Source organism: Salvelinus fontinalis, chromosome 36, assembly GCF_029448725.1.
Source record: "Salvelinus fontinalis isolate EN_2023a chromosome 36, ASM2944872v1, whole genome shotgun sequence".
Taxonomy (NCBI): Eukaryota; Metazoa; Chordata; class Actinopteri; order Salmoniformes; family Salmonidae; genus Salvelinus; species Salvelinus fontinalis.
Window position 1 is genome coordinate 5,152,008 of NC_074700.1, and position 23,904 is coordinate 5,175,911.

Consider the following 23,904-nt stretch of genomic DNA (forward strand, 5'->3'; position numbering starts at 1 on the left):
GTTTGGATGTGCGTAAAACCCTCCGTAGTCTGCGTCGTTTTAATATTATATGCCCACTGAGAGAAATGATGGTGCCTGTAAGTGTGATATAGCCTATGGTGTTTCGTTTGGTTAAGAATTTGATTAGGATTATTTGTTTTTAGGCCTTATCAATAATTCCATTCATCTTGCTTATTGACAATGTCTGGCATGTCCATGCTCAGCTATAACTCAATTTACAGTAGGCCTAGCCCCTATATCAGTGTGAATGCTATTGAAGCCATGCAATTACTCAGAACAATGTGGACTGCAAATGGGTTCAAGTTAACGTAATTAGCAAAGAAAGGTCTACATTTTGTTATTTCGTTTCTGTAAGCCATTTAACAAACTATAACGGACAAACATCGGAATTGGAGTTGATTTTAAGGCAATACATAAAAGGACGTAAATACACAACTTCAAGCAACCACATATTTTCGCAATGGAGCACGTTCTGATTGGCCAGTGAGGTGCCAAGCCTGGACACATCCACAACTTGTTTAGTCATCAAAACCCAGCCCTTCATGCCAACGCCAGCAAGTGCGCCGATAATTGTGATAGTGAAAATAGCAAAAAGATTTCTGACACACCCCCGAACCTGTAGCGCTAGTGCCTGCACTTAGATTTACCATCGCGTTAGGTTGTCACGCCCTGACCATAGAGAGCTGTTTATTCTCTATGTTGGTTAGGGCGTGACAGTGACTAGGGTGGGTTATCTAGGTGATTAATTATCTATGTTGGCCTGGTATGGTTCCCAACCAGAGGCAGCTGTTTATCGTTGTCTCTGATTAGGGATCATATTTACGCAGCCATTTCCCCATTGTGCTTTGTGGGATCTTGTCTATGTATAGTTGCCTGCGAGCACTACATTAGCGTCACGTTTCGTTTTGCGCTTTATTGTTTTCTTTGAGTTTCACTTCAAAATAAAGAGGATGGAACCATACCACGCTGCATCTTGGTCCACTCATTATAACGATCGTGATATAGGTTTGTTAAAATAGAGCCCCATGTGTATCCTGTACATACAACTAATACAACTAATACAACTTGAAACTCTCCTCTCTCTGTCTCTCTGTCTCTCTCTCTCGAAACTAATAACCACTGAAACAATACATTAACCATGGCAACAACACACAATACACAAAATCTCCTTGACATCACTCCCTGGACACGCCCGCTGGAGAGCTCCATCCCTTTTCCAGTCATTTAATAAAACAAAGTGAGGCACCGATAGCTTTTCACTCCCTCTTTTCTCAGAAAAAGGGAAGGAGAGGAAGAAAGAGTGATGTTTCAGCTGCTCCGTGTTACACCACGGGAATCATTGTGACCCAGTACAACTTCTTTACAACCTTACGACAACCTTTTAACAACCTGACCCAGGGAAGCACCATCCCAATGAAACAGCTGCCAAACAATAACCATTGAATGTTGCTCAGGAAGTGGCGGACATATTTTCCAATGGAAGCTCGTTCCTCATTGGTTAGAGTCACACTAGAATGTGACACATGCAGCCAGCTTTCTAATATCCGGGCCTGTGGGATGATAATGCATGAACCCTGTCCAGAGTTGCCTTTGTGTGCATGCGTGCAATTGTGTGTGTGTGCGTGCTTGCATGTGAACCTTGTCCTGAATAAGATCATAACACTGGCCCAGCCGGGAAAACCTGGAAGCTGCTGGACATGACGCAACAAGCATTGTTTCCAACATGTCTTATAGTGATTGGACTAGAAAGGGTTAACTACGAGGGAGCAAACTGTACATAACACAATGTACTGTATGATGTGGTGACAATAGTTTGCGTTACTTGTTGATATATTGGTTCTATTCTACGTTTGTAGAACGTATATAGTTATGTCTCTCTTTTGCAACCAGGTTGAACTGTGAAACGATGGTACTATCAGTCTAGTCCTCGACAGAACATTCCTCCTACCTCTCGCTCTTTGATTCAGGTCCCTAATGGGTCAGAGGAATTGTGAAACAACTAGAAGGAGTGTTGCAATCCTGGCGCCACCCTAGATCCACTGACCCTCTGCCAGCACCGTGGGTAACCTGAACCGACATCTCAGTCTCTCGGTTTCTCGCTCACTCTCTCCTGAGAGAGGCAAAGAGAGAGGGAAAAAGAGAGTGAAGGTCCTAAGAGGGCCTACAGCAGGCTTGTCTTTCACAGATAGATATTTATACCTGCAGCAGATGGTCGCCCACAGACCACAGACCACACCAGAAAGGATTTATCTGTGTAAGGAGGGGGGAATGTAGGGGAAGTGGAGGCGGAATCAGCCATTAGAGTAATGCAGGCTCATGTTGATGATTACCAAGGTCAACCCCACAAAAATGCAGGTCAGGTACATTGGTTCCTCAATTAAAAGTTTTGAGGTTATGCAGCGACACTTTGTGGTAGATAGCGGCATATTGTGGTAAATTGCTCATTCCGTCATTGCGCCACACTATCACAAGTGGAAGTTAGAACGCTGATTATGCTTTTGGTATTGCTTTCGGTTTCTCCCCCTCGAAAATCAGACAGAAAGAATTCTCAGATTACAAACTAGCTTTATTTACCACCGTGTGGAGAGACGGACTGCCTGCTCTATTTAGAGTGAGTTTCTGAAACATGGAGTCCTTTTTTGATGATGTGAAGACGAAACTGAATGCGAGGAGCGAGGATAAGGAGGGAAAAAGGTTGCCCATGTTTTCAAGACCTGGGCTATTTCATTTATTTGTTACTGGTTTATTTAGGCAATTTAATGTATTAGTTTAGGCTTGGCCTATTTACTAGGCTATTTTGTCAGCACAAAGCTGAGTGACTCACTCATTTCTGGCTTTGGATCTAAATAAATAAGTACCTACATTCTTTCTGATCGTCTTTAATAAAGAAATGTTTTGACCCAAGTTAATCTGCTCATGTTGTGTGTGTATATGTGTTCAATTATTTGTTACATTGTGGCTACAATGACGAATGTAAACTAAAGAAATCAAATAAATCCTATTCAGAATTAATAATCAGATATGCGTTGTGAGCTGTAATTTTCCCTATATATATTTTTTAAACTCTTTTTTTTTGTTACAATCAATCCATACAAACGACAACATCACACAAGCATCAACTACATCACACTGGCTCAGACCCACATGCTCACACCCCCCATCTCCAGCTCCCGCATCCCTCTCAACCACATGGCCTCAAACTGCACCATTTTGCACCCTTTCAACATTTGCATAACAAAGCACTTGACCTTTCCATTGTGTTCATGATGGAGGATTGGTTGATTCCCAGTTTTTTCAAGTATACGATTTTTTTAAAGATAAAAGAAAAGTTTCGTCCAACCCATCAGATATCTCACTGCACCCTCATATGCCATGTCTTGAAATATGCAGACAGACAGATTAAAAGTAAATTCCCATTGTAATACCTTTGACAAACAACTTTCTAACTCCGCCCATAACTTTTGGACTTGATCAAATTCCCAGAAGGCATGGATTATTACAACCGAATAAAAAATGAACCTGGTAATCTAATTGAATTTACTGAAGACCTATGGGTTTAACCTTCCGAATGAATGATTCTATTGAAGAAAGAATCCGCCTCTAATGAGTTCTGAGAGCCGATCCATTACCCAACAAAATAACATCAATTGGTTTAGCCTAATTGTTTCTATGACTACCGACAGTAGGCTATTATTCCTTTTTCTGCATGAATTCATTTGTCTGCATTTTGCGAAACAGAAACCATGTCGTGAATAAAGAACAATATATTAACATTCTCACAATGCATTGTGGCACATTGACAACTCAAAACGCTTTGAAAGAGCCTAATAATATTAGCCAACAAATAAAGCCACTCAATCATTAACTTCGAAAACAGTCCGTTCATGACTCAGATCTCTTCAAATTGCTGTGCAGGAAGAGGATGTTATCCAACGCGCCCGGTCGCAGGCTCGCAGCTGGCTTCTACCTGACACCACGAATCCATCCGTAGGTGACGCTTTTTCCTTTGGAGCCACAGAATTACCAGGTGAAGAGTAGGCTGTGGCCTCTTTGAAGCGATAGAGGAAATCAACAAGATCCACAAGTATTCTTTCACAATAGCTGGCCTCGTGTTATCTGCAGTTTGGAGATGGGAACTGTCCCACTCTGTGGCGAATAGCACCCTCTCCACGAGCAAACACTCTTTGTGCATGTAGTGGACTGTGAGGCAAAAGTACCCTATTTTTCAAAAATCGTCATCCACATGTCAAGTGTAATGCAGAACTCTAGTGCAAGAGGAGAGAGATGCTCAGACAAAAACATTCACACCTCCATTCATTTACAAAGGGATAGTCTAATATCTCGGCTAGGTGTGAAATATCCCACAATTTGTGCCACAGTTTAGTCTACAGATAGATGCTGCGGTCAGTCAGAGTTGAGTCCTATTGTGAAGTGTAACCAGCATCCCGGAGTCGCCTCTTCACTGTTGACGTTGAGACTGGTGTTTTGCGGGTACTATTTAATGAAGCTGCTAGTTGAGGAGTTGTGAGGCGTCTGTTTCTCAAACTAGACACTCTAATGTACTTGTCCTCTTGCTAAGTTGTGCACCAGGGCCTCCCACTCCTCTTTCTATTCTGGTTAGAACCAGTTTGCGCTGTTCTGTGAAGGGAGTAGTATACAGCATTGTACAAGATCTTCAGTTTCTTGGCAATTTCTCGCATGTTATAGTCTTCATTTCTCAGAACAAGAATAGACTGACGAGTTTCAGAAGAAAGGTCTTCGCTTCTGGACATTTTGAGCCTGTAATCGAACCCACAAATGCTGACGCTCCAGATACTCAACTAGTCTAAAGAAGGCCATTTTTATTGCTTCTTTAATCAGCACAACACTTTTCAGCTGTGCTAACATAATTGTGAAAGGGTTTTCTAATGATCAATTAGCCTTTTAAAATGATAAACTTGGATTAGCTAACACAACGTGCCATTGGTACACAGGAGTGATGGTTGCTGATAATGGGCCTCTGTACGACTATGTAGATATTCCATTCAAAATCAGCCTGTTTCCAGCTACAATAGTCATTTACAACATTAACAATGTCTACACTGTATTTCTGATCAATTTGATGTTATTTTAATGGACAAAAAATGTGCTTTTCTTTCAAAAACAAGGACATTTCTAAGTGACCCCAAACTTTTGAACGGTAGTGTGTGTATAAATATATATATATATATATATTAGGTTAAACACCAGTCATGTTTGACAAATATAATGTAGGACCATTATTAATATGTAAAGGCTTGATTCTGTTGACATACTTGAGTCACCGTTGTTCTGAAAGGCCAGGGCCTGTTGCACACTGCAACATCACCAATCTTGCAATCTGAGTGGAGGCAGTCAACATGTTGAGACTATTTAACCATGAACGTAATTGTTTCAAACCAAGACGTTTTTTGTCATTTCATGAGGCGTGTCTTACCATTTTCCGACCATAGGATTGTTAAGGGTATTCTTTTGTAAACACTTCCTCAAACGCAATTTAAATCAGTATTTCTCTCATGTACTCAAATGTATTTAATTGTCCAGCAGCCAAAGACACAATCTTAGTCACATTAACAACCCATGCTTGTTATTGCATCTTTAGATCTTCCCTCCTTCTACATTTCTGAAGGATATTTTAATCTCCGTCATATGAAACCGCTCAAATTTGCGGTGCACTTTTGAGAATGGTGTTTTCCCGCTAATTGCATTTTGGAATATTTGCTCTTACTGCAGTGCGCGCACTGTTGCGCTTATAATGTAAAGAAATAGCCTAATAGTTATCAACATTTTGACGCTGTTAGGTTCTAATTCTCAGAGTAAAAAAACTCTACGGACGGTATGAAAGCTTAACCAAGTTTATTCTGCCCAGAAGATCAATACAGCTGCATTAGACAAAAACATTTTCACACAAGCACTGATATTTAACCGTTCCTCATAGGCTGAGTCTCCTCCTACTCATCTGTACAAACATCGTTCTTCACTGCTAGGCAGGACACTAGTGATACGGGCCATAAACTTTTATTTCTCCCTTAAGGTGACCTGACCTGACCTCAACCCCACTCCATCACCAATCCATGGCTGTCTCCCCTTATCAATGCCTGCCACATGTAATCGCTTCCCTGCACACAACACATTCCAAGCTTAGTTGCACCCACTATATACCTTCCTCCTATAACCCTTAACTTCTGGTGTAGACCCTCTAAACCTCAGCACTCCCATCAGTGACATGAATACGTATATTTTCATATTCTCAGAATATCTGTTGCATCAGCCTCATAGTTTTTTTTTTTTTTGATGTACAGTGGTTGTATTCATTTGGGATCTATCGTGTCCCACAACTGTCCCAGAGAATATTTATTTCTCGCACAGGACAAACTGACCAATAGAATTGGTCAACTTTTCTACAATGGAGGGTTGATAGATTGACATAGGCTAGTACTTTTGCTGTTTGTTAAGCCTACCCATCTTGTTGGCTGACAAAAAGTAAATGTGGACAGTTCTTCTAACATCTTCAATATACGCCTCCGAATTCGATAAGAAGGACGCACGCCGTTGCATCGGTCTGTCTTCACTTGTAGCTACTTCGAAGCGGCAATGCTTGTGAGAAGGACCCGATCACGTGATGGCCATTGACTAATAAGAATTGAGATATCTGCCGATTGGCAGTATTCATTTCAAAAGGAAAATCATTTCAACAATTCGGACTATTTGGAACAGCACAACAAATACAATAATAGTACAGAAAAGAACAGCTGCATGTATTTATTATTATTTAACAGTTGCATTCATTATTTAACAGTTGCATTCATGTATTTAACAGTTGCATTCATTTATTGTCTCATTATTCAAGGCTCCCTTTGTTACTTATTTTTATCCAAAATGCTTGAACTAAATGATCAGTCCAAAAGATGAGGACACAACAGTTCCCCTGACACAAGGCCACAATTTGAAATGTCTAACTCAATATCACAGACCCGTTTAGCCCTGACGAAAATGCATCAGCCCCATATAAATATGACCATTTATTATAATCTGTCACGCCCTGATCTGTTTCACCTGTTCCTGTGATTGTCTCCACCCCCTCCAGGTGTCGCTTATTTTCCCCAGTGTATTTATCCCTGTGTTTCCTGTCTCTCTGTGCCAGTTCGTCTTGTATGTTCAGTCAAGTCAACCAGCGTGTTTTTCCCGTACTCCTTTTGCTATTCTCCTTTTTCTAGTCCTCCCGGTTTTGACACTTGCCTGTTTCTGGACTCTGTACCCGCCTGCCTGACCATTCTGCCTGCCTTGACCACGAGCCTGTCTGCCTGTATGCCTGTCTGCCACTCTGTACCTCCTGGACTCTGATCTGGTGTTTGACCTTTTTGCCTGTCCACGACCATTCTCTCGCCTTGTGCCTTGATAATAATCCACATAATAATCAAAACAACCGTATAATAGGTAATAATGTATATACTGTATATCAATAGAAAGAAGCACATGCAGTATTTGTTCAACATCTTTGTGTTTTCGTTAATAAAATAATACGACTAGATGGAGTAGATGTGCTCAAAGACCTCGCCTGGTGTTTCAAATGAGCATTAACGGCAAGCACTTGCGACTAACCAAAACATATCACAGCATACGTCAGCAGACTATTCTGCGGTATGATGCAACTTTTAAATGAGGAACCGCTATACATTAGCAGTGGACAGAATTCCCGTACGGGGATTGGGATTGGGCCAAACATGGAGGTAAGGTTTAGGGGATGGATTTAGCCTGGGAAGGAGGAGTTCTGGTATGCAGTCAGGACTCTGATCTGGTATGTTCTGGTATGTAGCAGATAGAATCCTATCCCCTCTGCCTCTACTCCCGGTGCCAGAGAATGTGACGTTTGGGACACACTGGCACCAACCTAGACTCTCAAACATCCTCGTGTGACCTGTGACCTAGTAGAAAGGACATGGAGTTGGCTGGAGGATGACTCAAAGAAGACTGGGAATGATAAAGATATGACAGTGAAGATAATGATTTTGATCGTCATCACCCATTGAAAATAAATAAACACCAGTCCTAAGCATGGCAAGTAATGTAAATGACTGAGTAATAATAAATATAAGTAATATATCTCTTTCAGTAACCAGGCAGGACAGCCAGCATGATGACACTCTAAATAAGCCTACTGTCTGTCTCTGAAAAGAGAGGTGAAGAGAGGAGCGCTAATGAAGAGAGGAGAGAATCGCTGATGAAGAGAGGAGAGAAGCGCTATTGAAGAGAGGAGAGAAGCGCTAATGAAGACAGGAGAGAAGCGCTGATGAAGAGAGGAGAGAATCGCTAATGAAGAGAGGAGAGAAGCGCTGATGAAGAGAGGAGAGAAGCGCTAATGAAGAGAGGAGAGAAGCGCTATTGAAGAGAGGAGAGAAGCGCTATTGAAGAGTGGAGAGAATCGCTAATGAAGAGAGGAGAGAATCGCTGATGAAGAGAGGAGAGAAGCGCTATTGAAGAGAGGAGAGAAGCGCTAATGAAGAGAGGAGAGAAGCGCTAATGAAGAGAGGAGAGAAGCGCTAATGAAGAGAGGAGAGAAGCGCTAATGAAGAGAGGAGAGAAGCGCTAATGAAGAGAGGAGAGAATCGCTAATGAAGAGAGGAGAGAATCGCTAATGAAGAGAGGAGAGAATCGCTAATGAAGAGAGGAGAGAAGCGCTGATGAAGAGAGGAGAGAAGCACTAATGAAGAGAGGAGAGAAGGGCTAATGAAGAGAGGAGAGAAGCGCTGATGAAGAGAGGAGAGAAGCGCTGATGAAGAGAGGAGAGAAGCGCTAATGAAGAGAGGAGAGAAGCGCTAATGAAGAGAGGAGAGAAGCGCTAATGAAGAGAGGAGAGAAGCGCTGATGAAGAGAGGAGAGAATCGCTAATGAAGAGAGGAGAGAAGCGCTGATGAAGAGAGGAGAGAAGCGCTAATGAAGAGAGGAGAGAAGCGCTATTGAAGAGAGGAGAGAAGCGCTATTGAAGAGAGGAGAGAAGCGCTATTGAAGAGAGGAGAGAATCGCTAATGAAGAGAGGAGAGAAGCGCTGATGAAGAGAGGAGAGAAGCGCTAATGAGGAGAGGAGAGAAGCGCTAATGAAGAGAGGAGAGAAGCGCTGATGAAGAGAGGAGAGAAGCGCTAATGAAGAGAGGAGAGAAGCGCTATTGAAGAGAGGAGAGAAGCGCTAATGAAGAGAGGAGAGAAGCGCTAATGAAGAGAGGAGAGAATCGCTAATGAAGAGAGGAGAGAAGCGCTGATGAAGAGAGGAGAGAAGCGCTGATGAAGAGAGGAGAGAAGCGCTAATGAAGAGAGGAGAGAAGCGCTAATGAAGAGAGGAGAGAATCGCTAATGAAGAGAGGAGAGAAGGGCTGATGAAGAGAGGAGAGAAGCGCTAATGAAGAGAGGAGAGAAGCGCTAATGAAGAGAGGAGAGAAGGGCTGATGAAGAGAGGAGAGAAGCGCTGATGAAGAGAGGAGAGAAGCGCTGATGAAGAGAGGAGAGAAGCGCTGATGAAGAGAGGAGAGAAGCGCTGATGAAGAGAGGAGAGAAGCGCTAATGAAGAGAGGAGAGAAGCGCTAATGAAGAGAGGAGAGAAGCGCTAATGAAGAGAGGAGAGAAGCGCTAATGAAGAGAGGAGAGAAGGGCTGATGAAGAGAGGAGAGAAGCGCTAATGAAGAGAGGAGAGAAGGGCTGATGAAGAGAGGAGAGAAGCGCTAATGAAGAGAGGAGAGAAGGGCTGATGAAGAGAGGAGAGAAGGGCTATTGAAGAGAGGAGAGAAGCGCTAATGAAGAGAGGAGAGAAGCGCTAATGAAGAGAGGAGAGAAGCGCTAATGAAGAGAGGAGAGAAGCGCTAATGAAGAGAGGAGAGAAGCGCTATTGAAGAGAGGAGAGAAGCGCTAATGAAGAGAGGAGAGAAGCGCTGATGAAGAGAGGAGAGAAGCGCTAATGAAGAGAGGAGAGAAGCGCTAATGAAGAGAGGAGAGAAGCGCTAATGAAGAGAGGAGAGAAGCGCTGATGAAGAGAGGAGAGAATCGCTGATGAAGAGAGGAGAGAAGCGCTAATGAAGAGAGGAGAGAAGCGCTAATGAAGAGAGGAGAGAAGCGCTGATGAAGAGAGGAGAGAAGCGCTAATGAAGAGAGGAGAGAAGCGCTATTGAAGAGAGGAGAGAAGCGCTAATGAAGAGAGGAGAGAAGCGCTAATGAAGAGAGGAGAGAATCGCTAATGAAGAGAGGAGAGAAGCGCTGATGAAGAGAGGAGAGAAGCGCTAATGAAGAGAGGAGAGAAGCGCTAATGAAGAGAGGAGAGAATCGCTAATGAAGAGAGGAGAGAAGCGCTGATGAAGAGAGGAGAGAAGGGCTGATGAAGAGAGGAGAGAAGCGCTAATGAAGAGAGGAGAGAAGCGCTAATGAAGAGAGGAGAGAAGGGCTGATGAAGAGAGAAGCGCTGATGAAGAGAGGAGAGGGCTAATGAAGAGAGGAGAGAAGGGCTAATGAAGAGAGGAGAAGCGCTAATGAAGAGAGGAGAGAAGCGCTAATGAAGAGAGGAGAGAAGCGCTGATGAAGAGAGGAGAGAAGCGCTGATGAAGAGAGGAGAGAAGCGCTAATGAAGAGAGGAGAGAAGCGCTAATGAAGAGAGGAGAGAAGCGCTAATGAAGAGAGGAGAGAAGCGCTAATGAAGAGAGGAGAGAAGCGCTAATGAAGAGAGGAGAGAAGCGCTAATGAAGAGAGGAGAGAAGGGCTGATGAAGAGAGGAGAGAAGCGCTAATGAAGAGAGGAGAGAAGGGCTGATGAAGAGAGGAGAGAAGCGCTAATGAAGAGAGGAGAGAAGGGCTGATGAAGAGAGGAGAGAAGGGCTGATGAAGAGAGGAGTGAAGCGCTAATGAAGAGAGGAGAGAAGGGCTATTGAAGAGAGGAGAGAAGCGCTAATGAAGAGAGGAGAGAAGCGCTGATGAAGAGAGGAGAGAAGCGCTAATGAAGAGAGGAGAGAAGCGCTAATGAAGAGAGGAGAGAAGCGCTAATGAAGAGAGGAGAGAAGCGCTGATGAAGAGAGGAGAGAAGCGCTGATGAAGAGAGGAGAGAAGCGCTGATGAAGAGAGGAGAGAAGCGCTGATGAAGAGAGGAGAGAAGCGCTGATGAAGAGAGGAGAGAAGCGCTGATGAAGAGAGGAGAGAAGCGCTAATGAAGAGAGGAGAGAAGCGCTATTGAAGAGAGGAGAGAAGCGCTATTGAAGAGAGGAGAGAAGCGCTAATGAAGAGAGGAGAGAAGCGCTAATGAAGAGAGGAGAGAAGCGCTGATGGAGAGGAGAGAAGCGCTAATGAAGAGGGGAGAGAAGCGCTAATGAAGAGAGGAGAGAAGCGCTAATGAAGAGAGGAGAGAAGCGCTGATGAAGAGAGGAGAGAAGCGCTAATGAAGAGAGGAGAGAAGGGCTGATGAAGAGAGGAGAGAAGCGCTAATGAAGAGAGGAGAGAAGCGCTGATGAAGAGAGGAGAGAAGGGCTAATGAAGAGAGGAGAGAAGCGCTAATGAAGAGAGGAGAGAAGGGCTAATGAAGAGAGGAGAAGCGCTAATGAAGAGAGGAGAGAAGCGCTAATGAAGAGAGGAGAGAAGCGCTGATGAAGAGAGGAGAGAATCGCTAATGAAGAGAGGAGAGAAGCGCTAATGAAGAGAGGAGAGAAGCGCTGATGAAGAGAGGAGAGAATCGCTGATGAAGAGAGGAGAGAAGCGCTAATGAAGAGAGGAGAGAAGGGCTGATGAAGAGAGGAGAGAAGCGCTGATGAAGAGAGGAGAGAAGCGCTGATGAAGAGAGGAGAGAAGCGCTGATGAAGAGAGGAGAGAAGCGCTAATGAAGAGAGGAGAGAAGCGCTGATGAAGAGAGGAGAGAAGCGCTGATGAAGAGAGGAGAGAAGCGCTGATGAAGAGAGGAGAGAAGCGCTGATGAAGAGAGGAGAGAAGCGCTAATGAAGAGGGGAGAGAAGCGCTAATGAAGAGAGGAGAGAAGCGCTAATGAAGAGAGGAGAGAAGCGCTGATGAAGAGAGGAGAGAAGCGCTAATGAAGAGAGGAGAGAAGGGCTGATGAAGAGAGGAGAGAAGCGCTAATGAAGAGAGGAGAGAAGCGCTGATGAAGAGAGGAGAGAAGGGCTAATGAAGAGAGGAGAGAAGCGCTAATGAAGAGAGGAGAGAAGGGCTAATGAAGAGAGGAGAAGCGCTAATGAAGAGAGGAGAGAAGCGCTAATGAAGAGAGGAGAGAAGCGCTGATGAAGAGAGGAGAGAAGCGCTAATGAAGAGAGGAGAGAAGCGCTAATGAAGAGAGGAGAGAAGCGCTGATGAAGAGAGGAGAGAATCGCTGATGAAGAGAGGAGAGAAGCGCTAATGAAGAGAGGAGAGAAGGGCTGATGAAGAGAGGAGAGAAGCGCTGATGAAGAGAGGAGAGAAGCGCTGATGAAGAGAGGAGAGAAGCGCTAATGAAGAGAGGAGAGAAGCGCTATTGAAGAGAGGAGAGAAGCGCTATTGAAGAGAGGAGAGAAGCACTAATGAAGAGAGGAGAGAAGCGCTAATGAAGAGAGGAGAGAAGCGCTGATGGAGAGGAGAGAAGCGCTAATGAAGAGGGGAGAGAAGCGCTAATGAAGAGAGGAGAGAATCGCTAATGAAGAGAGGAGAGAAGCGCTGATGAAGAGAGGAGAGAAGGGCTGATGAAGAGAGGAGAGAAGCGCTAATGAAGAGAGGAGAGAAGCGCTAATGAAGAGAGGAGAGAAGCGCTGATGAAGAGAGGAGAGAAGCGCTGATGAAGAGAGGAGAGAAGCGCTAATGAAGAGAGGAGAGAAGGGCTAATGAAGAGAGGAGAAGCGCTAATGAAGAGAGGAGAGAAGCGCTAATGAAGAGAGGAGAGAAGCGCTGATGGAGAGGAGAGAAGCGCTGATGAAGAGAGGAGAGAAGCGCTAATGAAGAGAGGAGAGAAGCGCTAATGAAGAGAGGAGAGAAGCGCTAATGAAGAGAGGAGAGAAGGGCTGATGAAGAGAGGAGAGAAGCGCTAATGAAGAGGAGAGAAGGGCTGATGAAGAGAGGAGAGAAGCGCTAATGAAGAGAGGAGAGAAGGGCTGATGAAGAGAGGAGAGAAGCGCTAATGAAGAGAGGAGAGAAGGGCTGATGAAGAGAGGAGAGAAGGGCTATTGAAGAGAGGAGAGAAGCGCTAATGAAGAGAGGAGAGAAGCGCTAATGAAGAGAGGAGAGAAGCGCTAATGAAGAGAGGAGAGAAGCGCTAATGAAGAGAGGAGAGAAGCGCTAATGAAGAGAGGAGAGAAGGGCTGATGAAGAGAGGAGAGAAGCGCTAATGAAGAGAGGAGAGAAGGGCTATTGAAGAGAGGAGAGAAGCGCTAATGAAGAGAGGAGAGAAGCGCAGATGAAAAGAGGAGAGAAGCGCTAATGAAGAGAGGAGAGAAGCGCTAATGAAGAGAGGAGAGAAGCGCTAATGAAGAGAGGAGAGAAGCGCTGATGAAGAGAGGAGAGAAGCGCTAATGAAGAGAGGAGAGAAGGGCTAATGAAGAGAGGAGAGAAGGGCTAATGAAGAGAGGAGAGAATCGCTGATGAAGAGAGGAGAGAAGGGCTAATGAAGAGAGGAGAGAAGGGCTGATGAAGAGAGGAGAGAAGCGCTAATGAAGAGAGGAGAGAAGCGCTAATGAAGAGAGGAGAGAAGCGCTAATGAAGAGAGGAGAGAAGCGCTAATGAAGACAGGAGAGAAGCGCTAACGAAGAGAGGAGAGAATCGCTAATGAAGAGAGGAGAGAAGCGCTAATGAAGAGAGGAGAGAAGCGCTGAGCACATATTTCCATTTCAGATGACCGGTTCCTTGTAAAATCAGTGTCTAAATGATGATGATGATGATGATGATGCAGTATGTTCAATCAGACGAACGTTAAGGACTATTCTAAATGTTTCAGTTCTTCTCAGAGTGTGTTGAGCGGAGTGGATTATGTCACGTGTTAACCCAGTTTACCATCACATAATCCCCAGAGTTCAGTACAGAGCAGAGAGAGGGTGTGGCCTGTACCCTCCTCTCCTCTCCACTAACGGAAATTGTCAAGCTTTCTTCCTCTCATCTCTCCTTCATTTACCTCGTACCCTTTGTTCATTTTCGAAGGACGACTTGCTCCCCTGCCCTGCTGCTTCACTTATGGAATCAGATCCAATCAAGTCAAGTGTTGTTAGGATGTGCTTTATGCCCATACGCACAATAAGGCTGTCAAATGAAGAATAGCCTGTTTTCAAGCATAGGCTACCATGTTGAATCAAAGAGCCTTCTCACAAATGGCAAGTTGATGAAACACAGTCGGAGTGCGCTATTTAAGCCCAACACAAAGACTTTCGATGACTCCCTAAAGAAGAGACGTCATCATTCCGAGATCAAATCCATCAGAAACACGTCACAGTCAACCGCACGTTGTTAGCTCACGGTGAGTCGTGTTAGTCTGTATAGGGCATTGACTTACGATACGGAGCATTTGTAGCACATTTTTTTTCAGTGCCGCCAGCTGGTAAGACACTTCCAGAGGGCGGTGACTTGTGGTAGCAAAGCAGAGGTCCAGGGTTCAAGCCTCGGTGTGAGCCAAAGCAGAAGGAAGTGTTCCTCGCCAAGTAAGCAGTGGGACCTCCATTATACATGCTTAGTGGAAACTGGATGCCCAGTCGTGTGTGTGTGTGTGTGTGTGTGTGTGTGTGTGTGTGTGTGTGTGTGTGTGTGTGTGTGTGTGTGTGTGTGTGTGTGTGTGTGTGTGTGTGTGTGTGTGTGTGTGTGTGTGTGTGTGTGTGTGTGTGTGTGTGTGTGTGTGTGTGTGTGTGTGTGTGTGTTGAACTGGAGTCTGGAGTGCTGGTAAGGGGTGTGTAGCCTAACGCTTGAGAGAAGAAAGCCATGTGCTATTATGTAGCAGTAGATTAGGTTTCCTAATTTTACGGATAGGAAGTAGCTACTGACTTTGCTGGAGTGAGATATACAATAACTTAGTCTCAATAACTATTTGGGATATATACCTAGGGCCGATCCCACATTTAAAAAAAAATACTATTTTATAAATGCTATAGTATTCACCGTATTGTTTTTTGCAGACTGTAGTATACAGGTGCTGACATGCTGCACCCTCTACAACCACTGTGATTATTACTATCTGACCATGCTGGTCATCTATGAACATTTTAACATCTTGGCCATGTTCTGTTATAATCTCCACCCGGCACAGCTAGAAGAGGACTGGCCACCCCTCATAGCCTGGTTCCTCTCTAGGTTTCTTCCTAGGTTCTGGCCTTTCTTATAGGTGGCACAAATGTTTTTACGGTGGAGGGGAATGGGCAGGGTATATGCAAATTAAGTAATGTAGTATTTACTATAGTTTTTAAAAAGTATAGTGTTTTTGCAGACTGTAGTGTCTTTACTACAGTGTTTTTTGCATATAATACTGTAGTATTTACTGTACTATAGTATTCTACAGTATACTACAATATTTTATAGTAAGTACTACTTATGTTAGAGGGATACTACAGTGTGGAGTATAGTATAATAAAGTATACTACAGTTTACTACAGTACTGTAGTATTCTATAGTAAACTGTAGTATTTTTTTATGTGGGAACTCAACCCGACTACTCCATAGTGCTGCAGCCCCACTAGTGCGCTAGCTAGGCCAGGGTTTCCCAGTCAGTCAGAGCGTTGACATCAAGCAGAAATTGAATGATGCTCTAGAGGTAGACAGTACACACACACACAAACACACAAACAAACACACATACATACACACACACACACACACCGAGACCCATGTCTCATGAATTATTGGTATGGGTGCATTGTGTAAGAGAGAGGCATTAATATAGATAACCTTCGGCTCGTGTTGGCTGAATAAAAACAGGAAGCTGGGGAACAACAGAGCCACAACCGGACACACACACAAAGGTGACCACATTTAAAATGATTTTGCAGGACAGTGTAGCCTACATGAATAAAAATATCCCACCCCCCCGACACACACGCTCAAAAAATACCGTTACCAAAGTCTGCATCTGTACAGGGGGAGCGGACATCGATATTTTAATGTCAAAGCGTAATTGCATTATCGTGGAATTGTTCTTTATCGTCCCAGCTCTAGCACAGACAAACACACACACACACACACACACACACACACACACACACACACACACACACACACACACACACACACACACACACACACACACACACACACACACACACACACACACACACACACACACACACCTCAACCCTTCATTTTACTGCCTGTTTATAGCCGGTCAACAAGAGTCTACATTGACCAGGATCCTGATAATACTATTATACAATACAGAATACAATAGACTAATGCCAGTTTGCGAGGCCCAAAACTCCCTATCCTCAGAACATCCCATTTGTGAAAGGTTATCTAATGTAGCATGAAGGGAAAATGGAAAAAGGGAAGCTACTTACGTAACAAAGGCACTCCGAATATCTCCTCGGAGGATTTTCCCCTCTGTACACTATGTGAAATCAGAGTGCTTTTCTCCACCTAATTCATACATTTCCTGCCGAGAGAAATAAGAAGAAGCCTCTCTGTCTATTGTACCATTTCTTTAAGGTCATTCGCAGTGAGACTTACGACTTAAAACGGAGTCATGTCTTGTGGTTGTATAATACAGGATTCATCGGATGAAGACACTTTGAAGTGTACTTCAACATCCAACTAGTTTAATCTATCGGGGCCTAATCTAAAGCTAATCTAGGATCAGTTCCCCACCCCGTCCATATAATCTCATTCATTATGGTCTAAAAGACAAAACTGATCGTAGATCAACAGTCCTACTCTAAGACGCTTTATGAAGATGTGGCCTGAACTGCTGTAGGTATTCCCGATTTGCGTTGAAATGCTCCTTTGACATGTTTCATAATGTTTCCTAAGCAGCAGATTTCTTTAGTGAAAATAATACACACTGATACACACACCTGAGCAGCTGATCAACAAATGAATCAGACCGGGTCTGTGTGCATACAATTCCCTGGTTGGAGAGGCCTGAAGGCTAACATTGAACTATCAATAGTCTGGGCTGTAGAAATACTGCCTCTGTGTGTGTGTGTGTGTGTGTGTGTGTGTGTGTGTGTGTGTGTGTGTGTGTGTGTGTGTGTGTGTGTGTGTGTGTGTGTGCGTGTGTGCGTGCGTGCGTGCGTGCGTGCGTGCGTGCGTGCGTGCGTGCGTGCGTGCGTGCGTGAGCGTGCATGTCCGTGGTACGCGCAAATTACCTTTTTGAAAGCTGAACAGAACCAGACCACAGGATGCTAATGAAATTGCATGTCATTTAAATGTCATTTGTGGCTAATCTAATTCCCTATCCTGATCCTGCAGTGGAAAATTGAAATGGACACAACAGCCAACCCAGACATCTGGTTCGGCCAGATTAGTCTTCAGGACACCAAGTGACCCTACATACAGCCTCAACATGCTGCTGCTATTAAATATATACAGTATGTACTGTGTGCAATGTGTATGCCGATATGTGTGTGTGACCTTGTTGGCAGTCCCTTGTAAAAGCCCCTTTGTATTTTACAGTGTGTGCATGGGTGGTAGTATGAGTGGCCATGCCTGTGTGTCCTTGACAGAATTGCTACGTGGGGTTTGGAGTGTAGAGTCTATGGTCGATTGTTTTGCCCACGGTCAATCATTTTGACATGAGAAACAGAAACTCACTTCAAGGTGAGACTTTTCTCCTACTCGGTGGAGCTAAATTGCTAGCAGACTTCTAAGACAATGTAAGAGAGGCATGCTAGCCTGGGTCTGTGTCTATTATCCGTTCCCACGGGGTATTACATCATGTTTGTACATCGGATTTTCTCCTCTCTCCGTTCACAGGCCCTGACATAGAACAGGAGGAAACATGACGTTTTCTACAGTCTACAGTAGCCTATGTTCAAGGTCCTTAGTTTGTCCCGAACAGGAAAACCTCTGGGCCCTACCCAAACAGCCTGTGTTTACTGTACTATCCCTATGAGTACATTCCATTCCAATCTAGACCTGGCCCAGAAGGACCCCTACGGAACAAGCACTAGACCCTGGACCTGTTTCTGTTCTTACAGGGGTGGGCGTTGGTGGTATGTGTGAGCGTGGGGTGAGGTCACTATCCCATCCCTGATTGCCAAAAAAAAAAAAGCACCCGAGCTACGAAGGTTCTGGTCAAGCAACAAGAGAACAGAGGCCAAAAGCCAACACCCCCATTGAGAATATCTAAAACAGCTGCCATTGTTTCCCTGCCCCCCCAACCCCCACCCCCCACCCCCTCCCCAGCCTCATACTGTCAAATAGACCCCGGAACATATGGTTGTTAGTGTATGTTTACTGTCCAACACCAATAGTTCTAGGAAGGAATCTATTTGGATAGGTTAATAATGACATTGATAGCTGATATCGCTAACAGTTGCCTGTTTTTCCGTAGGTCTATGTGTATAATGCTCACCGGCCTGTAAGCTTGTACAGTAAGATCGGGTGTCCACAGTAGTCAATTCCCCCTTGTGTGAAAATGCCTTTGTGATGTTATCATCCTCCACGAGAACAAAAACAGGTCGAGGGATAAAAATCTCCTCGATGTTCTGCCAGACAACGGTTTCAGTGTACCTTTCATTTTGGACATAGCTGATTCACTAACTAACTAATGAATCGGGCGTCATAAAAATCAGACATAACCGGACACTATGTGCCAGACAGAGATCTTGCATCAACACAAGCTAGCAACACTTGATAGCATTCCTAGCATAAAGTTAATTAGCTAGCTAAAAGTAACATGATTAAACAGTACAGGGCTATATCTGAGGCTGTGTTTTGTGTTACCACTCCTAGCCCTGATGATATCAGACTACCAGAGCAACTGGGGGGGTTACATTAAATTACTATCCCTGTGTAGCATAGTGCTAATTATAATTGGCTAGCAAAGAGCTAATGGTTTCCCCTCCAGAACTGGCACCGTTAGCCGCCTGGCTTACACCCGCGGTAGCTCTAATTAGCGATAAGCAGACAGGGAGGTCATATATTTGATATGGTTGATTCTCCTCCAGGTCAACCTGAGGAGTCTTTGATGGTTTTCTGATGGGGCCCTGTTGCAGCCTATAAAGTGGCTGGAGCCAGAATAGGTTGAAGTTACCTCCAACCACTGATACAGGGTCAGATGTTATTCATCCCTCTAATGGTTAAGGTTAAGATTAGAGGTAGGGTAATCTGTTCCTAGATCTGGACTTCAGAGTAACTTCTACCTCAAGCTCTGGAGTGCACTCAGTCCACAACATCTGGAAGTTTATCGTCAAAACGGGCCCCCGCCCTCATACCTCATGATACATGAAGAATTTTGGCAGTATAAATCCGACATTTAGATGGAAAATTGCATTCCTGCAGTGGAATTCTGGGAAGGGCAAAATAAGGCTTCCTGATAAGGGGGGTGTAGTCTCGGTAAACACTCTAGTTTTGTATTTTTTTTGTCATTAGGGGGTTGGGGGGTGGTTAAGGGATTGGGATTGGGGTGTGGACGACCCCCCTCGGTGCCTCTCCCTGTCAGTGTTGAGTCTATAAGGGGTATTAATACCTCCCTCTAAATGCCTGACATTTCATTAACGAGCCTCATACATTTCCTATGAGAAACCACACTGACAAATGAATAAAACATGAATACATACTGTATTTCACGCATCAACCAAAAACATAAAGTGCGGGGAAATATTGAACATTTCGGAATTGCTAAAGGAAATGTAATAAAATACTATTGCAGGTGTAAGACTCTTCACACATTTCCCCTCGGTCCACACTTAATGGTCCCCTATGAATCAGTAAACCAGGGATAAACATTTCAACATGGAGAGTAGGCTTGGGCGGTATACAGTATATACTGGGGTATTTTGAAATAGCTACGGGATGGTTTTTCAATACCGTTGAAACTATTTCTTAGAATTTTTTTGATACATTTGAATATTTGCAGCCACTTTTTAAGTAAACACCTATCGTCAACTTGCGCAATATGTTAGGAGATAAAGAATATCGCGTTCTTAACTTCACCTGTCACATAATTGCTTGTTTACCAGCACACAACGACAAGAGACTGGAGCCTTGTGAGTCACTCACCGTTGAGAGCCTTGTGAATCACATCTACTTAAGAGTATGGAATTCACAACTAAATGTTTGCCAGCTAGATTATCATATAACTATTAAGTTAACTGTCTTAAATGTGTTAAATGCTCTGCAGCTGTTCATTTGGTTTGCTAATTTAGTAGCTATTTAGCTATCTAGGGAAGTTTAGCTTCTTCCAAAATCAAGTTTCGCTTGCCGACAACGGCAGAAAATCCCCTCCTGGATCAAGAGCCTTGCTGTCTAGTATTTTTAAGAGTTACTTGCATAACTTCATGAACTGGGATGTCTGTCCTGAAAATAGTTTAGGTCAGAGACTGTATAAAATGGTCTCGATGCCTTCATTAGCATCTAGTTAGCAATCTATATGGGATTTTACATGTCCTTGTTAGCATTGCTAACCTTCAGATTACAACGTCTCAGTGAAGTCTGAAAATAGCGCCCCTTGTGTTCAGTGCCGGTATTACCGAATATCCTGGTATGGCACAAGGTCGATATGAAGGTATGACAATCTGGATACCGCCTAAGCCTAATGAGAGGATGATCTCTTTAGACAGTGTCACTCACTAGAGTCTAGACCTGCCTTTATTTTTCAGCTCCTCTTCATTTCCTCTCTCCTTTTTACTCATCCCTCGTTCCTAGAAGTGAGTTTGAGGGGGGGGTCCAGTGGCGTTACACACTGATGTAAGAATAAACGTGATAAACTGCAGGAAGTGCACAACATTGTCCCGACCCCGTTGGTTTCCTAGCAACCCCGCTTGTGTTCATAACAACACCACACTGATACAAGCCCCTAGTGAAAGACTGGGGCCTTACAGAGTGCAATGGAGAGGACTGAGAGAGAAAGGGGGAGTGGGCTGAATATGAGATCACAGAAGCCAACTCTTCTGCCACACACACACACACACTAAAAGAGACAAAACAGGAAACCCTGATCCTTCTGTTCTTTGATCGCTTTGACCTGCCCTATCTAACCTAGCCTGTTTGTTTTCTATGGTAGTGCTCTGGTGAGTGAGTGAGATACGGTAGCAAACATGATGACTGACCTGTACAGTATGATACACCTGCTATAACCAATGCCCATAAGAATGCAGGAAATCCAGTAGCTAACTGCCTGTCCTCATGATAACTGGTCAGCAGTCTTTGTGTGTCCTTGTATCTGTATCTGGTGAGAGCGTTGGGCGCGTTCGAATATCTGGTGAGTATCAGCGTTCGAATCCCCAAGCCGACGAGGTGAAACATCTGCCGATGTGCCCTTAAGCAAGGCACTTAACCCTAATTGCTCCTTTAAGTCGCTCTGGATAAGAGCGTCTGCTAAATGACTGGATCCAAAAAATATGTATTGGCGAGATATTAAGAGGTTAAGGGTCAAGGCCGACGTACCTTTGCAGACAAAGCACTTGATGTGGAAGTGTTTATTCTGCACGCGCAGCACCTCTCCCTTGCAGGCCTTGCCACAGTTCTGACAGGGGATGGAACTGCTGCTGCTGCTGCCCCCCTGCTTCCCCTGCTCCAGAGGGCTGTGGACAGCCTGCTGATGAAACACTGAAAGAAACGGAGAGCGGCACAGAGGTTAGATAGAAAATGCACACACATGCATTTCGAGATGTCACGTGTAGAAACACACACATACTCATGAACAAAAACATTCATGACTCATACAAAACGCACACAGGCAGGCATACACACATTCATTACATAAGTATGTTCGAAACTTCAAACAGCCCGGAGGCCCGCACATGGTATGTACTGTTATGAAATATGACAAGTACTGTAGGTCTTACAGTGACAAACACAGAGACAAGCCTGATAACTTCCGTCCATATGAAGTCATGGTACAGTATACAACATCAGCTTACTTCAGCACCTCGCCCTTCTTCATTTAGAAGGATACAAAGTCTCTCTCTCTCTCTCTCTCTCTCTCTCTCTCTCTCTCTCTCTCTCTCTCTCTCTCTCTCTCTCTCTCTCTCTCTCTCTCTCTCTCTCTCTCTCCTCTCTCTCTCTCTCTCTCTCTCTCTCTCTCTCTCTCTCTCTCTCTCTCTCTCTCTCTCTCTCTCTCTCTCTCTCTCTCTCTCTCTCTCTCTCTCTCTCTCTCTCTCTCTCGTCAAAACTGGTTCTGTTTTGGATACCATGGTAACTCCTAATTGGGGTTCAAAAGAAGGGGGAAACACTGGCATTCAGATAGACTGCCTGCGCTAAGCAGGGCACCGTTTGCTAGACTAGTGTTTACCCGAGAACCAGTTTCAGCTTCAGTGTCCCTCCATTCATTCATTCATTCATTCAAGAGTTTCTCCTCTCTGTTCTTTGTCTGCCAACATTACCAATGAGAACTTGAGAAATGTCCCTGTTTAGCCTCTACTTAGGCCCAAATGAGATACAGCCTGCATCCCAAATGATACCCATTCCCATATGTCAGGCACAACTTTTGACCAGGGTTCATATGGCTCTGGTCAAAAGTAGTGCCCGAGGTAGGAAATAGGGTGCCGTTTGGGACGCAAACAAAGGCACGTTAGGCACTCTACAAGCTGCAGAGCTATGTCTGTGGGCTGTAGGTACCTTTTACATGGTAAATACTAGTGACGACAGTGAAAACACCTTCAACACCGTTTATTAGCCCTTTGAGGTCTTGGGCCTCTCAGCCATGACTAGAAGAACCAGACTCGGAGGTAGGTCAAAGCATTCTGGGAATGTTTAGAGTGCCTCTGGTGAGGTAAAAAGGTGTTTTTCAGATGTATAGAGTGAGCGGAAGACCGGTTAAACAACAGGTACCGGGGAGTGGTGAGGCAAACTTCAAGGCAAACAAGACCTCATGAACCTCCGTGAACTAATGCCTTGTCTGCTGCTTGTCAACAGGAAGCAGAACTCTGTCTTATTACAGTGTAAGTTACCAGTCTTCAGCATGTGGGTATACTGCTACCAGTGTTGTGTTCGAGACCACCTAAAGCGAGACTGATTCAAGACCAAGACCAGAGCGGGGCGAGACCGAGTCAAGACCGAGACCAGGAGGAAGGCGAAGGGTCACCATAAAAAGCGTTCATATTTCAGAAGAACATGTGGATTCTTTAGACATTCTGCCTGCTGAGGGAAAATAGAGAGCCACTCTACAATTTATTACTACACGAGGGCCTTCTATGCCTTCAGATGAGTGCTAAGGATTTATAAAGGAGCGCTAAGGATTTATTCTGATTTAATCAATTCAGTTTCTGTTGGAAAGGAAAGGGTTAACACTGAAGCGAAAGAAATATCCAATCAGGATTTTTCTTTGGTGGTGTCCGGGGAGATAATTCAAGCTAAGTCAGCCATTGGCTATTCCATCAGAAACTAGAGAGAAGGTATCTGCCATTGAAATGTATTACGCCAGAATTGTGCAGTGACAGTGGAATCAACCAATCACATTTTGACTTGTAATGGATGGGACTGTTTTAACAAAAACATATGAAACTGTGCAGTAGCGAGCAATAGTTTCCCCCGCGTTCTAGCTAGCTTTTGTTGTAGGCTAGTTTGAAGTCAAGACAGTGTAAAAATGTATCCGACACGGGACAAAACTGAGACCAGACTTTACAACTACAACACTGGCTGCTACTGTACCAATAAAGCCAAGAATTTGGGGGAAGGAAAGTCACGCGTCCTCATACAATGGTCTGAGGCATTTCAAGGGCCTGAGTTGATTGAAACCATGTGGCACCGCAAGAGTCCAGCCGAGACTATTCTATTGGAGGAAATGGGGGGTCTGCCCACTGCCCTCTGTCTCTCT

The 23,904-nt window shown here is 44.4% G+C and overlaps 1 protein-coding gene across 2 annotated transcripts in view; it reads right to left on the reverse strand.

The window, feature by feature from the left end:
• The window catches only part of LOC129835065 (actin-binding LIM protein 2-like), an 82,800-nt gene that overhangs the window by 51,642 nt on the left and 7,254 nt on the right, over positions 1 to 23,904 (reverse strand). For both annotated transcript variants that reach the window (XM_055900415.1, XM_055900414.1), the window contains exon 2: positions 21,534 to 21,695. In XM_055900415.1, coding sequence (XP_055756390.1) covers positions 21,534 to 21,695 — 162 coding nt within the window. The remainder of the gene's footprint in view (positions 1 to 21,533; positions 21,696 to 23,904) is intronic.